The 15,737-nt window shown below is 39.6% G+C and overlaps 1 protein-coding gene across 8 annotated transcripts in view; it reads left to right on the top strand.

The window, feature by feature from the left end:
* The window catches only part of eps8a (epidermal growth factor receptor pathway substrate 8a), a 61,808-nt gene that overhangs the window by 30,309 nt on the left and 15,762 nt on the right, over positions 1–15,737 (top strand). For 4 of the 8 annotated variants that reach the window (XM_050036294.1, XM_050036291.1, XM_050036293.1 and 1 more), the window contains exons 3-15: positions 2,659–2,729; positions 7,817–7,884; positions 8,220–8,381; positions 8,494–8,643; positions 10,241–10,323; positions 10,412–10,548; positions 10,845–10,918; positions 11,249–11,375; positions 13,528–13,616; positions 13,698–13,772; positions 14,096–14,244; positions 15,192–15,378; positions 15,468–15,601. In XM_050036294.1, the coding sequence (XP_049892251.1) occupies positions 2,659–2,729; positions 7,817–7,884; positions 8,220–8,381; positions 8,494–8,643; positions 10,241–10,323; positions 10,412–10,548; positions 10,845–10,918; positions 11,249–11,375; positions 13,528–13,616; positions 13,698–13,772; positions 14,096–14,244; positions 15,192–15,378; positions 15,468–15,601 (1,506 nt within the window). The remainder of the gene's footprint in view (positions 1–2,658; positions 2,730–7,816; positions 7,885–8,219; positions 8,382–8,493; positions 8,644–10,240; positions 10,324–10,411; positions 10,549–10,844; positions 10,919–11,248; positions 11,376–13,527; positions 13,617–13,697; positions 13,773–14,095; positions 14,245–15,191; positions 15,379–15,467; positions 15,602–15,737) is intronic. The other 4 variants (XM_050036295.1, XM_050036297.1, XM_050036296.1 and 1 more) reach the window with 2 other exon arrangements.

The following is a 15,737-nucleotide window of genomic DNA, read 5'->3' as shown; positions in this document are numbered from 1 at the left end:
TGTCCGTAGGTGTGAATGTGAGTGTGAATGGTTGTCTGTCTCTATGTGTCAGCCCTGTGATAGTCTGGGGACCTGTCCAGGGTGAACCCTGCCTCTCACCTAGTGTCAGCTGGGATAGGCTCCAGCCCCCCCGCGACCCTCAAGAGGATAAGCAGTTTGAAAGTGGATGGATTTTCCTGAACCGCTGTGAGGGTCCTAAGGACAGAGGGACGTCGTATGCTGTAAAGCCCTCTGAGGCAAATTGTGATTTGTGATATTGGGCTTTATAAATAAAATTGATTGATTGAAAAACTAATGCATGCATTAAAAACATAAAATAAAGTAAGACACAGTAAATACAGTATAAAACAACACAACTGTGTGGAAGTCTGTGGCCGCTGATATTAAAAAAATATTGTTGCAAAATTGAATTTAAATTTCCATCAGTTTGCCTGTGTGATAAAATAAAAAATTAAATTGTTGTTTTCATAAAGACTGAATGAAGAGATCAAACAATAAGTTGATTAGTTTGCAATTAGTAAAGCAATATTTTTGCTAATCAGTTAATTTTTTTAATTTTATTTTTTCAAGAAGCAATGTCAAAAATGATCTAGTTGCACCTTTTTCTTCAAATCTTTTTAGTTTTATTTCATTATAAACTGAAACTGGGTTTTTTGGTCGAACAAAATTCAAAATTGAATTTGTTAATGTAAAAATGAGGCTTTAATTGGTATTAAAAAATCTTAAATCAAACTTTTTTTTTTTTTTTACTGTTTTTTTTTGTGATTTAATTTTTTTTTATTGTGTTTTCTTTTTATAGGGTATACATTTTACATTTAATGCAGTAATGCATAGATTTCAGTTATGTTGCTACCCATTGAAATAATATTATGAAAACTGAGAAATTAAAAAAAAAAAAACATTACAAAAAACAGGCGGGAAAAAAAGAGCAGATAACAAAAATGTACTACAACCAATAAGAACAAAAATAAATAAATAAATTAAAAAAAAAAACAGGTTAGTGCTGAGTTGTGCAGAGTACATAGTAAATTAGTTCGCAGCAATATCATACATGTATACATTTTAAAAGTTTATACCATAGAATATACAATTAATTATTTATGAGCTGGACACACTTTCAGACCCCAACGTATAGGTGTGGTACTTTCCCCATTTCAAATCATATTTCCCCACCTTATCCAACAATCTGTATGATGTTTTTTTTTTTTTTTTTTTTTACTGTTTTTTAAAAATTTTTTAAAATAATTTATTGACTGTCTCGCTTTAACGTCACACAGATCAGGATAGTGGAGCCAGTAACACTCATATTTTGTTTCTGTCCATGATGCTCAAAGCCAACTGTCACTGTACGCTGGACGACATGGGGAGGTGCAAATTCAATTTAGATGATCTATTTAACCAAGACTCGTTGACATGGCTAAAACCAATACCAGACAGTGCACACCAGGAGAAACAAAAGCTGCCAAGAAAAGCCAGGTATTTCCCCCAAAATCATGTTTTATGTTTAAATAGATATTCAGGCAAAATTGTCCCTAACTCTGAGAAATTGGTGTTGGTTTTCCTTCAGTTTTGGCTATTGTAAAATTGGTTGCATTGGCTTAAATTTCATTAGGAGAGGCATTAAAAGAAGTCTTAAAAATGAATTTTATATATGAAAGAATAAATTATCAGCAGGTTTAATCAGTAATGAAAGTAATGGTTTATTAGCGTTGACAGATTGAATGAAAGAGGCTGAGGCAGAGTGCATTTGGCCTTAAAAGTCATCAAATAGTGTTAAATAAGAATTTGTGAGCTCTTAATTGCCACAAACATTTTATGTAATTTAATTTATCCACCTTTAAATTTATTTTTGTCAAAATGAGTTGAGCTCTCTGAGTTTTCTTTTAACCCACAACTTTATCTCATGTTGTTTTTACCTGTGGGCAAAATGTAGATTAACCTAATTCAGTCTAATAACCATATTCCTGCATAAAACTGACCTCTGCACAGGACCACATGCACGACCATTATACTTACCTACAATGCTTAAATAACAAAAAGATGATTTGTCCAAAGATCAGTCTTAAATCTGGTTAAAATGATCTTGAAAATGTTTAAAAAACATTAAGTGTTTGATACCTGTAGACACCCTGGGCTGAGGAGAATTCTGCCATCATAAAAAGTCCTTCTTCTACTTCCTCCCTCCTCCTCCTCCTCCTCTTCCTCGTCCTCCTGTGGAGACACCTCTCAGTTTCAGACCCTCTGGTGTAAAGCATCAGTGTTGTTGCCATGGTTACACGCAGTCTAAAATGTTTGAGGTGTCCCAAAATAACAACTCAGAGAGCGGTCTGATGAGAGCAGAAACATGAGTCAGATTCAGTTTGATGTTGAGCTGTGAAACAAAATGTTCATTCATTCATTCATTCATTCATTCATCATCTTTAACCATAAATCCTGTTAGAGGTCGCTGTGGGGGGGGCTGAAGCCTGTCATGGCGGACACTGGGCGAGAGAAGGGGTTACACCCTGGGCAGGTCGCAAGACTAAAATTACATATACATGCTAACTGTATCTGTGTGTGCCTCTCTTCACGACCATGGCTCTCAGTCTCCTGTTTAAAATAATCTATGAAATATCTGCAGACTAACTGAATCTTCTGTGTCTGTCCCTCTTCTCTCAGCGGCCATGGCTCTCAGTCTCCGGAGCCTCCTAAAAATAAAGCCAAGAAGTCCAGTGCCAAAGCTCTCTACGGTGAGTTCATGTTCTATCTGACTTTATCCCTGCTGGATATCTTCATCTGTATTAGTGTGCCAGCCCTGGAAATTAGGGGCCGTACACATGCCATGCCTTTAACTGCCTGGAAAACTCGGGGTTAGGTGCTGGGTGCTACTCTACTCTTGATCTTCACTCAGGCGCTGTTTATAAGTGTGTAGGCCTGTCATCTGTGGGACAGATGTAAAGCTCTGGGTAGCCCTGCACTAACATGATCAACGTTATTTATCAGACTGAATATTTACAGAAGAAGGGAAAGAGATCTGTCGGCTGTGATTGGTTTGTAACCTGACTCCTGTTTGACTGCTGAGCGTGGCCACTTCCTGTGTCTGTCCTTTCAAATTAAATTCCCAGATGGTCCAGTCATATAGGTTTGGATTTATTTTGACAAGGCGCAGCTACTAAGAGTTTCACGTTTGTTCTTTTTTTAGTTTAGTTTTTTTTTTTTTTTCTGCGACTAAGCGACCAATGAAATCTTGCCAGCTAGTGACCTTTCTGGGCGACTAACATTTGGTCGACTGTTAGGGAGCAGCCCTAAAATGTAGTGCAGTAAAAAGTACTGTACTTAAGTACCTAGTTACTTTCTTGTTGGCACATCGACCATTATTATCGGGCATTTTTTAAACACTTCCATGAAAACAAACCAAGTTAGAATTCCTTTTTCTCTTCTGGAAAAAACAGATGAAATGTTGATCATTAGTTAGTTGTGATGGAGCTCCTCAGTTTAATGCTCTTTTTATTTCTCTGTATTTATCTGACAGCTGCAGCTACTGTGACATGAGACCAGTGTGTGTTTTAACTCCACAGCTCCACTACACACTCACACTCTTCATCAGTCACATGATTCACACACAGCAGGGGAAACATCTCACCTGATTGGCTGCGCTGTCATCTCTCTGGACCAATCAGAAATGAGTGCTTGTGTGTGAAGAGACATTTGTTGCTGTTTTCCTTCCAGTGGGTGGTTCATGAATCACTTCTTGTCTCTCATTAACACGTGTCCTCATTAACAGGATCAGATGAAATCTATTTCCTTCGCTCGTCTGCCAAACATAAAAAGAAAAGTCAAAGTGAGCCGAGTGTGATCTGTGTCTGTGTGTTTCTGTTTTAACAGCACGGCTCTTATTTTGTGCCATTAGCTGTGAATTTGAGACATTAAACATCACAGCCTTGTTAACCTTTTCAGTCTCAATGGGACTTCCTGTTTAAATAAAGATTAAATAAATAAAAAAAACAACAAGAAGATTTTAAAGTAGACTCAAGACTTGTGGACCAACTTCACCTTCTTCCAAAAACGTGAAGAATTCAAAACTCCAGAAACACGTGTATAGATCAAGTTATTCTTTATACAACAAGTGTTTCTTCAGTTTTGACCAGTTAAAACTAGATTTCGATGGTGGACTTCTCCATTAAACAGCCAGATGACCATCTAATAAAGCTTCGCTTTGTGTAGGTAGTGTTGTACTTTAAAGGGAAACTTTTCCAACCTGGACCCCATTTTTTTGCGTTTTTGTGACGAATGTGAACAACAGTTTTTCAAACTGGTGCAGTACTAAGTGAGAGGGCTGCAGTCTGTAGCTGCCAAACAGGCTGCGATGTAACCACTCGGGGTAAATGACACCGGGAATTCACTTCCATTAAAAGTGTTTGTTTTTGTCACTGACAGGCTCAGATTGTTATTTACAGTGTCTGACTACAGGAGGAAAGGATCCCTACAGAGATAGAGCTTTTTGTTAGAGAGTAAGAGACTTTTTGTTTAACCAGAAACAGCCCTGAAATCACTATCGGCAAACCCACCAGACTCCATTTAAATAAATAGTAAATTTATCATCGTAAAACACACTTAATTCCAGAGTCTATAGAAAAAAATAAAACTTACAGAAACCATCTGGGTTCGTCTTTCCACTGTTCCAACAATCACCAACTCTGATTTGGTTGAAATTAAAGGGGAACTAATGTTTTTTTTCAACCTGGGCCCTATTTATCGATCTATGTTTGTCTATACGAGTGATAGGATGTTCAATATGTGACATTTCTCCAGTACAAAGCTAGTGCTGACCTGCCTTTTTCACACAGATAGGCTCGGATTGTTAGTATAATTATCTGACAACATAACAGAAAGGAGAAATGAACGTCTGTGTTTACCTTTAGCTGGATTCAGACATGTTCCTCTGCCTGTTGCTGCTCCCTCTCTCTCCTCGTCTGCTCTTCAGTTTCAATGAACTCTGCGTCCGTGTACTCCGTGTTCAAATAAATACAGGCGGTCATCAAATTCAAATGGCTCATCCAGATCCAGTTGGTCAAAATTGGGTAAAAATTACTAAAACTAACAATCCGAGCCTATCTGTGTGGAAAAAATGCACTTTTAGTGGACGTATTTTGACGTTGTTTGACGCTGTCTGAGTGCCCTATTATTTAATATAGCACGCGCTCACGGGCTGCAGGCAGGTCAGCCCTAGCTTCGTACTGGAGAAATGTCACATATTGAACATCCTATCACTCATTTAGACAAAAGTAGATCAGAAAATAGGGCCCAGGTTGAAAAAAAACATTAGTTCCCCTTTAACCCTTAATTCACCCAGTAGATGTGAGAACATGCTGCCTCTTCACACGCTTAAATTACTCAGTACTGGGCCAGTTTAAACAACCTTTGTTCCCACTGGTCACTTAGATACAAAAACATGAGAAAATTGGGTCCAGGTCGAAAAAGGGTTTGGGCTAATCCTTAATTAATCAAATCACCAAAGTAATTGGTGATGAGTTTTAAACCTGCAGCTGTAGTTAAGTCCTCGCTGCTCCTTTTAACCACACTTTTAATACATAAATTAAATGTAATGTAACCATAACATGAGAATATTTTAGCCCAAACTGCAAAAATAAGAGCCATGTTGTAAAAATCATAATTTCTCTTTAATCTCAGACCAACATGTGGGACTTATACTACTATTATTGTTGTTTAGTTTGCTTGAGAGAAATTAATTTTTAAGAATATGTTGGCGTTAATATGTTGATGACTAATTGTAATCACTGTTAATTGTCCCACAGTGGTCGATCCTTTGCTGCGTGTGTGTGTTTCTAACTTTACAACCATCTTTTCAAGTATTTCTTCAATATTTTTTGATGATCTGAAAGACTTCCAACATCAGGAGTTTCTGTGGAGCTCTCTGTCTCTAATGTCTCTGAAAATCAGTTTCAGTCTCGTCCTCTGTGCAAACGTCTTTGGAAAGTTCAGTGTACAACTATGAATATGGATTTTTAAGAGGTAACTTTGGTATTTTTTAACCTGGACTTGTTTTTTATGTGTGTCTAAGTGACGAACAGGAACAACAACATTTTTTTTAAACTGGTCCAGCATTGAGCGAGAGCACCATCAGTGCACAGTACATCCACTTAAAGTGTTTGTTTTTGCCACTGACAGGCTCAGATTGCTATTTCAAGTGTCTGACAACATTATGGAAAGGATCCCTACAGAGATAGAGCTTTAGTTAAAGAGTAAGATCCTATTAGTTTAACCAGAAACTATTCCAAAATTGCTATTGCCAAACCCACCAAACTCTATTTAAATTAATCGTAATTTCAGCGTGTATAGAGACGGTATGTTTTCACATCTGTCTGATTGAGTTAAAGGTTTATTACAAGAGTTGGTGATTGTTGGAACATTGGAGAGGTGAACTAAGAGGTCTGTTTTAGTTTTACTTTGTTCCTGTTGTCTTGCAATGTTTCATAATGATAAAATTAGTTTAGTTCGGTCACTTTCCAACTGCTGATTTTAGGGCTGTTTTTATTAAACAAAAAGGATGTTGCTCTTTAACAAAAAGGTCTATCTCTGTAGGGATCTTTTCCATAATGTTGTCAGACACTTAGAATAACTGTCTGAGCCTGTCAGTGGCAAAAGCAAATACTTTATCAGCAGCCTCAATACTGGACCAGTTTCAAAAGTTTTTGTTCCCATTCGTCACTTAGACACAAAAACATAAAAGATTTTAGTCCAGATTGGAAAGTACCAAAGTTACCATTTAAATTAGATGTTAAGAAACCTGAATGATACAAAATGATCTCTTAAAGGTCTGACTCTTAACCTAACTGAGTAATGGATTACTTTAATCGTGTAGGTCACTTTAATGTCTCCTCGGACAAATGGAGTCACAGCTTCTTTTCACAAAGCCTCAGTAAGTTTAAGAAACCGGACATTTCTAACCCCTCAACCACCACCTCCCCCCCCAACACCTCAAACCAAACCATCACCTCTCCTGACGTCTCATTTAAGTCCATCTGAAACTTAAGTTTATGTGACGTTGCACAGATCTGTCTGTCCAAAAGACATACTCTGTATTTTAAATAAAATCATGTCTACCTGACTTTGGACTGCAAAAATAAATGTGTGTGATTTCAGTTGGACTTTCCTGTTCTTTTTCTTCCAGCTGTTTTTTTCCTTATGTTTGTGTGTTTCTGTATTTTTACCCTCTGAATCTCCTCAACGTCTCCCAACTTCTTTCCTGTGAAACTTAAAATGTACGTCAATATTTATTCAGTCCTTCCAGGAAGTGTTGGAGTCATCTTTTTCAGAGGATTATGAAGAAATGTTTAAAGATGTGCCATATTAGGAAATGGTGAAAAATGTTGATGAGAGTTTTCACCAAAGCCCAAGATGACGTCCTCAAATGTTTACTTTTGTCCCCAAAAATATTCCGTTTACTGTCACAGAGGAGAAAAGAAACCAGAAAATATTCACATTTAAGAAGCTGGAATCAGAAAACTTGGACTTTTTTTCTTAAAAGATTAGTCAAACTGATTAATCGATTAGTAGGTTGGTTGGCGATTAATTTAATAGTTGACAACTAAACGATTAATTGATTGAAACAATAAAACATTGTCAGTTTCCCAGAATGCACCAAGGCAAATAAAAGTGCAGCAGAGAGACTGACCAATGAAAGGCACAGTAACACAACCACAACTTCGTGGTGGGACTTAATGTATATACGTACATACAGTTTGACAGAATGGTGACGACATGACATTAAAACCAGAACAATAAAAGGTTATTAACGTCTCTCTGTCTCCTTCAGAACAAAGAAAACACTTCACTAAAACCAGCATCAACAGTCTGACGGACACGTCGCAGTATCATGTGGAGGTGGGTCGGGATGGGACGATATTGGATTTTTTTGCTGGTATCTGATATGCTAATATTTAACAACTTATTTAGCAGATAACTGATACTGATATGGATATATACACTCTCCTCTGCAGACTAATTTTGATACCACTGAAGAAGCTGTTACTTATTCACACTATTCTTTTATAGTTCGTCCCCTGGGTTTGATTTTAAGAGAACGCAACTGACTTATCTGGAGTAGATCTGTCTTATAATAGATAACCCAAATAAACTGACTGTATAGTAAACCCTGAGCAGCTGCGGTGTTTCCATGATACTTAGTTGAAATGTATTGTCTCCTGTGTGATCTTCAGCACCTGACCACATTCGTGTTGGACCGTAAAGACGGGATGATCACAGTGGACGATGGCGTCCGTCGTCTTCGTCTGCTGGATGCTAAAGGAAAAGTTTGGACTCAGGAGATGTTGCTGCAGGTGGAGGAGAAAACTGTCAGCCTCATCGACCAGGAGACGAAGGTGAGACTCAGTGTTATATCTGAAATATATTTCCAGACAATAAGTTGCTCTTCTAGTTCTCAGAAACTGAATTATTCCCACAAACAAAGAACTTGTGACTTGTATTTTTCAGAACGAGTTGGAGAACTTCCCCATCGCGACGATCCAGCACTGTCAGGCTGTGATGAACGCCTGCAGCTACGACTCCATCTTGGCTCTGGTGTGTAAAGACTCAGGTCAGACCAAACCTGACCTCCACCTGTTCCAGTGTGACGACATCAAGGTAAACTGCCTGTGATTGGTCGTTTTAATAAAAAATATTATCAGTCAGCTAAAATGATTTCAACATTTGAATGTTGAATGCAGCTTTTGTAACACCAAGCTGAATATTAATCAGGTCGACAGGTCTGTTCTTAATCAGAGCTCAACGTTTATTAAACTGAAGGTAACCATAGCGACAGCAGTGATGCTTCACACTAAGTTACCACTGAAGTCACCCAAAGCCTGGAAACTCCTCAAGGACCTTTGCAACCTGATCGAGGACCTCTGGAAACCTCCACAACAAATTTTGAATCATTGTCATTGACTTCGAACCTTATTAAGGACCTATGCAATGTTTCAAGGACCTTTTTAAACCTCCTGATGTACCCTGGAATCTCCATAGGAACCCCTGTAACCTCCTCATAGACACCTTGAATTCCCTGGACCTCAGCACAATGACATCCTGATGTGCACAATCTTTTCTGGGAGCCTCCCCAGCCTGTGAGACCCCCATGACTTCCTTAAGGACTGCTGCAATGTTATCAAGGACTTCTGGAAAACTCCTCAACAACATTGTAAACATTGTCATTGACTTGGAAATCTCTTAAGGAGCTCTGCAATCTTCTAAATGACATCCAGACCTCTGCAAGGAACTTTGGAATTCCTTCAAGTACCTGCGCAACCTTTACAAGGACATGTAAACATCCTTCAGGACCTCTGCAGCCTCCTGAAGGGTCCCTGGAGCTCCAGAGGTCCTCTGCAGTCAGAGATCTCTATGATCACCTCAAGTTTCATGCAAGCTTCTCAAAGACCTTTGGAAGCCTATTAAGGACCTTTTGGCCCTCCTTTTGGACCTCTTCATGGACTCCTGGAATCCCCCTGGACGTCTTCACAAGAAGCTCTTACAGGATGTGCACAATCTGTTTTTTTCGGAACTCTATACCTGCTCTGCCTATCAAAGACCCCTATAACGTTCCCAAGGACCTCTAGGATCTCAAGGATACAAGGAACCTTCTCAGGGACCTCTGAGTTTTATGAGGACCTCTGCAACCTCCTAGTGGGCCCTGGGACTTTTCTGACAAACCTTTCCCATCTCCTCAATGACTTCTCTAACCTCTGCAATAACATGTACAGCAGGTTCGAGGACATTCAAGCCTCCTTAAGGACTGTTGGAATTTCTATAGATCAGTGCAACGTCTTCAACAATCTCAAGGACCTTGGGAAACAAGAGAAACAGCCCCAGACCCAAAGGACCTATGATATTTTGACCATTTACATCAAAATTAGTCACATTTTAATACGATGAATTCTGATATGTGTGTTTTTGGTCAATATTTTCTGTATGATTTTTCATATTTTTATTTATTACAAAGCTCAGAGAAATCTTTGTTTGTGATGAAAAAAGAACAATTTCATTTAGATATAATTTAAATGGTAGTGGACCAAGAATCGAGCCCTGCGGTACACCTTGACTGATTTAAAAAGAAAAAAAGGAATAAAGCTATTACAGATGTTTTAAAGCCCAAAAGTAAATTAAATCAGAAATGTTACAGTTTCGTGTCCGAAAAGGTTTTATTTGTTTAATCCTGCTATTAATGTGTTTGTTGATTCTTACTCAGGCGAATCTGATCCAAGCAGACATAGAAAGTGCCATGATCGATGCCAAAGGAGGCAAAGTGAAGAAGAGACCAGAGACGCTCAAGTAAGAACCAATCATCAAACACTTGATGACATGGTTACATTAAATGCTGACAGCTGATTGGCTGATCTGTCTGTCCATCTGTCTGCAGGATGATCCTGAAGAGTGACGGGATCATCCCCCCTCCCCCTGCTGCTCCTGCCCCCGAACCACCGGCACCATCCAATCAGGTGGACGTGAAGAGTCGAGCAGCCGCATGGTCAGCCTGGACCAATGAGCAGCAAGACTGTAAGTGATAGATTGATCAACTGTTTTCAAACAGAATTTTATATTTTGGGGAATATAAACTGTTAAGCAGTTTTACACAGGCATTTTGGGACATTTTTTACTTTTTTCTGGATATTTTGTAGACTAAACATTGATTTGATTAGGCAAGAAAATGTCAGCCCCAAATGTGTCTATAATGAATATTAAATATTGCAGTCCAACTAATGGCTGCAGACTGAAACCTCAGTATGTTCTGTAAAACTACACATCTGATTGGTTATGATCATTGATTGATTGGTTGTTTATTCTGTGATCAGATGAGAAGCAGCGGCAGATATCAGAAGAGGCCGGACCTGTGGAGATGACTGCAGCCAGAGTGGACCGAGACGTGGTGAGTCAGAAACAAACTGTCCTTTTTACATGTTGGATGTTTGTCGCTGATCTGAGAGCAGCTGGTGGAGCTGCTGCGTTTAAATCTGAGGTCAGTGAAGTTCACATGACAATAGATAAAAGATTTAAGCTGATTGAAGAATGTAGTTTGATTTAAAGGTAATCAGAGTTCTGGAGCTTTGAGGGAAAATCTGGTTACATAAAGGAAAGATACGAGAGCGGCGAGAGAACTGACCTCCGCTTTGTTGGTTTAGGTTTAATCATTAAAGTCTGAATAAATGTCTCTTTAAACACAAACCTCAAGGTGACATTACAACTTTTATTTTGGCAGCAAATCCTGAACCACATCCTGGACGACATTGAGTTCTTCGTCACCAAACTTCAGAAGGCTGCTGAGGCATTTAACGAGCTCTCCAAGAGGAAGAAGGTCAAGAAAGGGAAGAAGAAAGGTCCAGGAGGTGAGGAGGGGTACTGGTTTTACTTCTGATGGCAGGAAACCAGTCAGTGTTTCTGTCACCTCAGAGCAACATGTGGAGTTATTCTCCAACTGGTGATTCATTTTTATAGATCATTCGTCCTGCATGAGGAAGTGAAGGTTTCACTTCACAGCAGCCCCAAATCTAAAAATACACAATAAATGTCAAAGCACTCAGTGAAACCAGAATAAACAGACATCACAGACAAACTGATGGAATCAACTCAACTTACTCTTTAATGTTGCGGCAGTTTCTCTGATTTTCACCAAGGATAAAAAGATGAATCTAATCATTTCAATATATTTATTTACATGAATTCACAAGGTTGAATTTAAATCTCACGCAGACTAGAGAGTTAAGTCTCTGGACCCTATTTAAACAATCTGTAGCTAGTAGTCTCAAGTGCATTAAGGGCCGGGTCCACCAAAACGTTTTGTTTTTTTTTCTCTCTGAGGCCAGTGTATTCTTGTAATGCTTTACAACGCTGTGCTACAAATGCCGGCAGCATGACGAGTACTGATTCCGCATTCTGAGCTGAGTGCTGCTGGTTGGACTTTTTTTGTCTGCGCACTGAGAATTGAAAAATGTTCAACTTGTCCAACATTCAATCACAGTGGAAGAGAGACAAACTGTCCCATCTTAAAGAAATCTGTTAATATTCTGTGTTTCCTCCGTCGGTCCGTCCGTCCGTCCTCACTCCCTGCATGCTTCAGCCTTTCCCTCATCCAAAGCAAGTACACCACCTTGTGCCAACATGTTGACCTTTGCAGATATTCTGTATCGTAGCAACTAGACGCGACTATCTTAGCTAAAAACAAGTTTTGTGCCTCTAAAGGGCTCTCAGATGCTCTCAGTTGGATGTTTCCTGAGGAGCACCTGGCGTTCTCAGCTGGAAACGAGGCCTTAGGGCAAGTTCAACTCCACTTTGCTGGTTAATCTGGGTGCAAAGGAAGGCGCAAGGGGTCGAGAAGTTGTATTTAGTTCCGTTACTAATCATAGTTGTGTTTTGTGCAAAACATGAATACAACTAATCTGAATAATGTGCCCTTTAAATAAGGTTTCCTAGCTTAGGAGTGATTTAGGAGGTTCCCAGAGCAACTCTGAGCAAGGAAGGGACAGAAACTTTTATCTTAGTGAGGAGGTGTGGTTGATCCCATTGCTAGGTGTGATGCACTCTGTTAACAGATGTGATTGGTTTCCACCATTTTTCTCTTAAGCCTCTTAAAAATCCTCCTCCCTGCTCCTAACAGTTTTTCATCTTAGGAGCTCTTTTAAGGTCTTCTATCTTTACCAGGACCTAGTCTTAACTTTAAGGGGACATTCTAAGACAGTGTGACAGTTCTAAGAATTGTCGTAGAATTTCTTCACGAGGAACAACTCTTTGTATGAAGAAACTTTGTGAATACGGCTGCAGGTTTTTGTTGCTCCGTGGCTCAATCGCTTTCTGCTGCTGCAAAATAACAATACACCAACACTTCACATGACCACACCTCTCTTTAAGACCTTCATGCCCATGGGTGCAGAGACGGAGGCAAGTTTATGTGCTACTTACACAACGTGGACGCTGGCTTTAAAAATGACGCCTGCATCAGTCTGAAACTAACAAGAGTTGGGCCCTGTTGCGTGACGCTTTGCACCAGGTGTAACATCGGGCCCTTTGCTCTGCTGCTCACATGACTTGTGTCCCAGACTGTTGCCATGGTGACATGAGGGTGTACAAACCACACAGCTGATCTCAGACCAGGTCCTTTATCAGCATGATGTTATTAATCCTTTAACAGTCACTGAGAAAAAAAGCAGCTGTGAAACTTTGTGAAGCTTTTCTGAAGCTGGTCAGTAACCACACAGCTTCACCACGTGAGGTCATGAGGTCGGGTACAAAGCTTCAGCGAGAAGAAGGTTTCCAAGGTCGAGAATGTGTGCATCACCCAAAGCATGATGGGAATTGTAGTGCCAAAACTTCCAATTTTTGCTGAGATTTGTGGATCCAAAGTAATGAAATATGAATATGATCTAATTACAGAACCATCTCCATCTTTCTTGTCGCCGCTTCAGAAGCTTTTTCACCTTCATTACGTTTAAAATGAAAACTTTTTGATTCAACTTGTTGCTCTGTGTGATTTTTGTCCACCAGAGGGCGTCCTGACTCTGCGCTCTAAACCTCCCGGTGAGGACGAGTTTGTCGACTGTCTGCAGAAGTTCAAACACGCCTTCAACCAGCTGGTAGGATCATCTTCATCATCCTCATCCTCTGATTGTAGAAACATGTTGTGTTGAACGCGCCTGTGTTTGTGTGACCTGCAGGGGAAACTCAAGGATCACATCCAGAACCCGAGCGCCGTCGACCTGCTTCACTTCCTCTTCTCTCCTCTCAGGATGGTCAGTCGGCTCTTGAACACTCATTTATTTATTCTCTAAACAGCTGAAGATGTTTTTGTTTTTAACTCTCTGGAGTCTTTTTGTCGTTTTGGTCTCGACGCTGTGAAGTACATTCATCATTTAATAATGTATTAATTTAAATTTTTAACATTTAATTTTGTGCCTCAGTTGTGAAACACCAAGTGAACAATTCTGAACTAAAATAAAACTTTGCGACAGAAGTTCCCACTGCGCTCTCTCCTGAGGTATAAAAGAGTCAGTTTGACTTTGAGCCTGTCCCCCATCTGTCCTCCATCTGTCCTCCACCTGTCCTCCACCTCCAGGTGATCCAGGCGTCGGGCAGCGTGGATCTGGCCCGCAGCGTCGTGGTTCCTCTTCTGACCAGAGAGGCCATTGACTTCCTGCACGCCTCAGGAACAGCCGAGGAGAGACACGTCTGGGTCGCCCTGGGAGACGGCTGGACCAAATGCAGGTGAGATCACGACACGGTCTGAACTCTGCAGGTGACCTGCTGTGACCTCTGTTTGTCAGTAACTGGAGGCTGTGTTGATATAAAAGTCAGTTTTACCTTTGTAGTAGCAAAGATTTCTGCACACTCACATCTTTGCAGCGCTTTAAATGGTCAATAACAGCTATAATTCTACTACACTATAATACTATCGTTGATTTTTCCTTTATTGTTGATTTGTTTTGCACCTGTTTTATTTTTATTTTTTTATTAACTGAATAAAATGTGCCATTAATTGGCATTTCTGTTTTAATTTGCTTTTTAATTTATTAATTAAATGTATTAATTCCTCTGTTTATTTACTTTCCTATTTAGTTTTCTCTTTTACTTATTTATACATTTATTTATTCATTATTACCTGTTTTATTTTTCCCCTTTTTATTTAGTTTCCTTTTAGTTTTCTATTTTACCCATTTATTTATTTTTTAATTGATTTATAGATGTATTTATTTATTTGTTTCCCATTGTATTTTTCTCCTATTTATTCACTTTCCTGTTTAGTTTTCTCTTTTACTTTTTATTTGTTAAATTTATTTTAAATGTATTTATTTTTAAATGTATTAATTTATTTATTGTTTTCCCATTGTATTTTCTCCTTTGTTTCCCCAAGCTTATTTATTTCTCTATTATTGTCTATATACATTTCTTGACACATTATCTTTGCATTTCTTAATGAAATGTAATAAAGAAATAAAATGTAATAAAGAAATGGATAAAGAAGTGTTCATGTGTGCAAACATATTAACCCGACATTTGCAAAAACAGTGTTTGGTAATGTAACACATTGAGTCAGAGTGTGAACACCCAGCAGGCAGCTGTTACTCTGCTTCGCTCTGACTCAGAGTTTCATTTTGACCGTCAACATGTTCTGATAAACTACAGAGGTTAGATATTGTTTGATGTGTGTGCAGGTTGGAGTGGCCGAAGGATCATTACTTCCCCCCGTGTGTGCTGACGTTTCGGGACGGCTGGGAGCCTCCAGTGTTCCCAGTGCACCCAGCTGTGACTCCGTCCAGAGAGCAGGAGCTGACGCAGCTGGCCGAGAGTCTCGCCAACGCAGAGATCCAGAGACAAGAGGAGCTGAGGAGCAGACTGGAGGTTCATATCTGCACATCACACGTCACATCCTCCACAGTAACACAAACTACATCCCATATTAACATAATGTTTCCTGTGTGTTTGTGCAGCAGTCGGCGGTGCAGAAGTTCCCTCCTGCAGACGGGTACGCCTTTGCAAACACCTCCTACAAACGCATGCAGATCCTGGATCAGGAATCGGCCATGGCTGCTTTTAAACAGGCCGTCAGCCGCCGCGTAGACCGGTAACTCTGAGGTCACATGATGCCCTGGAGAACTGATCCCAGATCTGCTCTTTACTGCCTGTTAATCTGTGGAGGAGGAAATGTGACTTATTCATCATTAGATACATAAACACTGAACACACATCAGTGAGAGCTG

Source organism: Epinephelus moara, chromosome 23, assembly GCF_006386435.1.
Source record: "Epinephelus moara isolate mb chromosome 23, YSFRI_EMoa_1.0, whole genome shotgun sequence".
In the NCBI taxonomy this organism is placed as follows: Eukaryota; Metazoa; Chordata; class Actinopteri; order Perciformes; family Serranidae; genus Epinephelus; species Epinephelus moara.
This window is presented reverse-complemented; position numbering and strand designations above follow the sequence as displayed.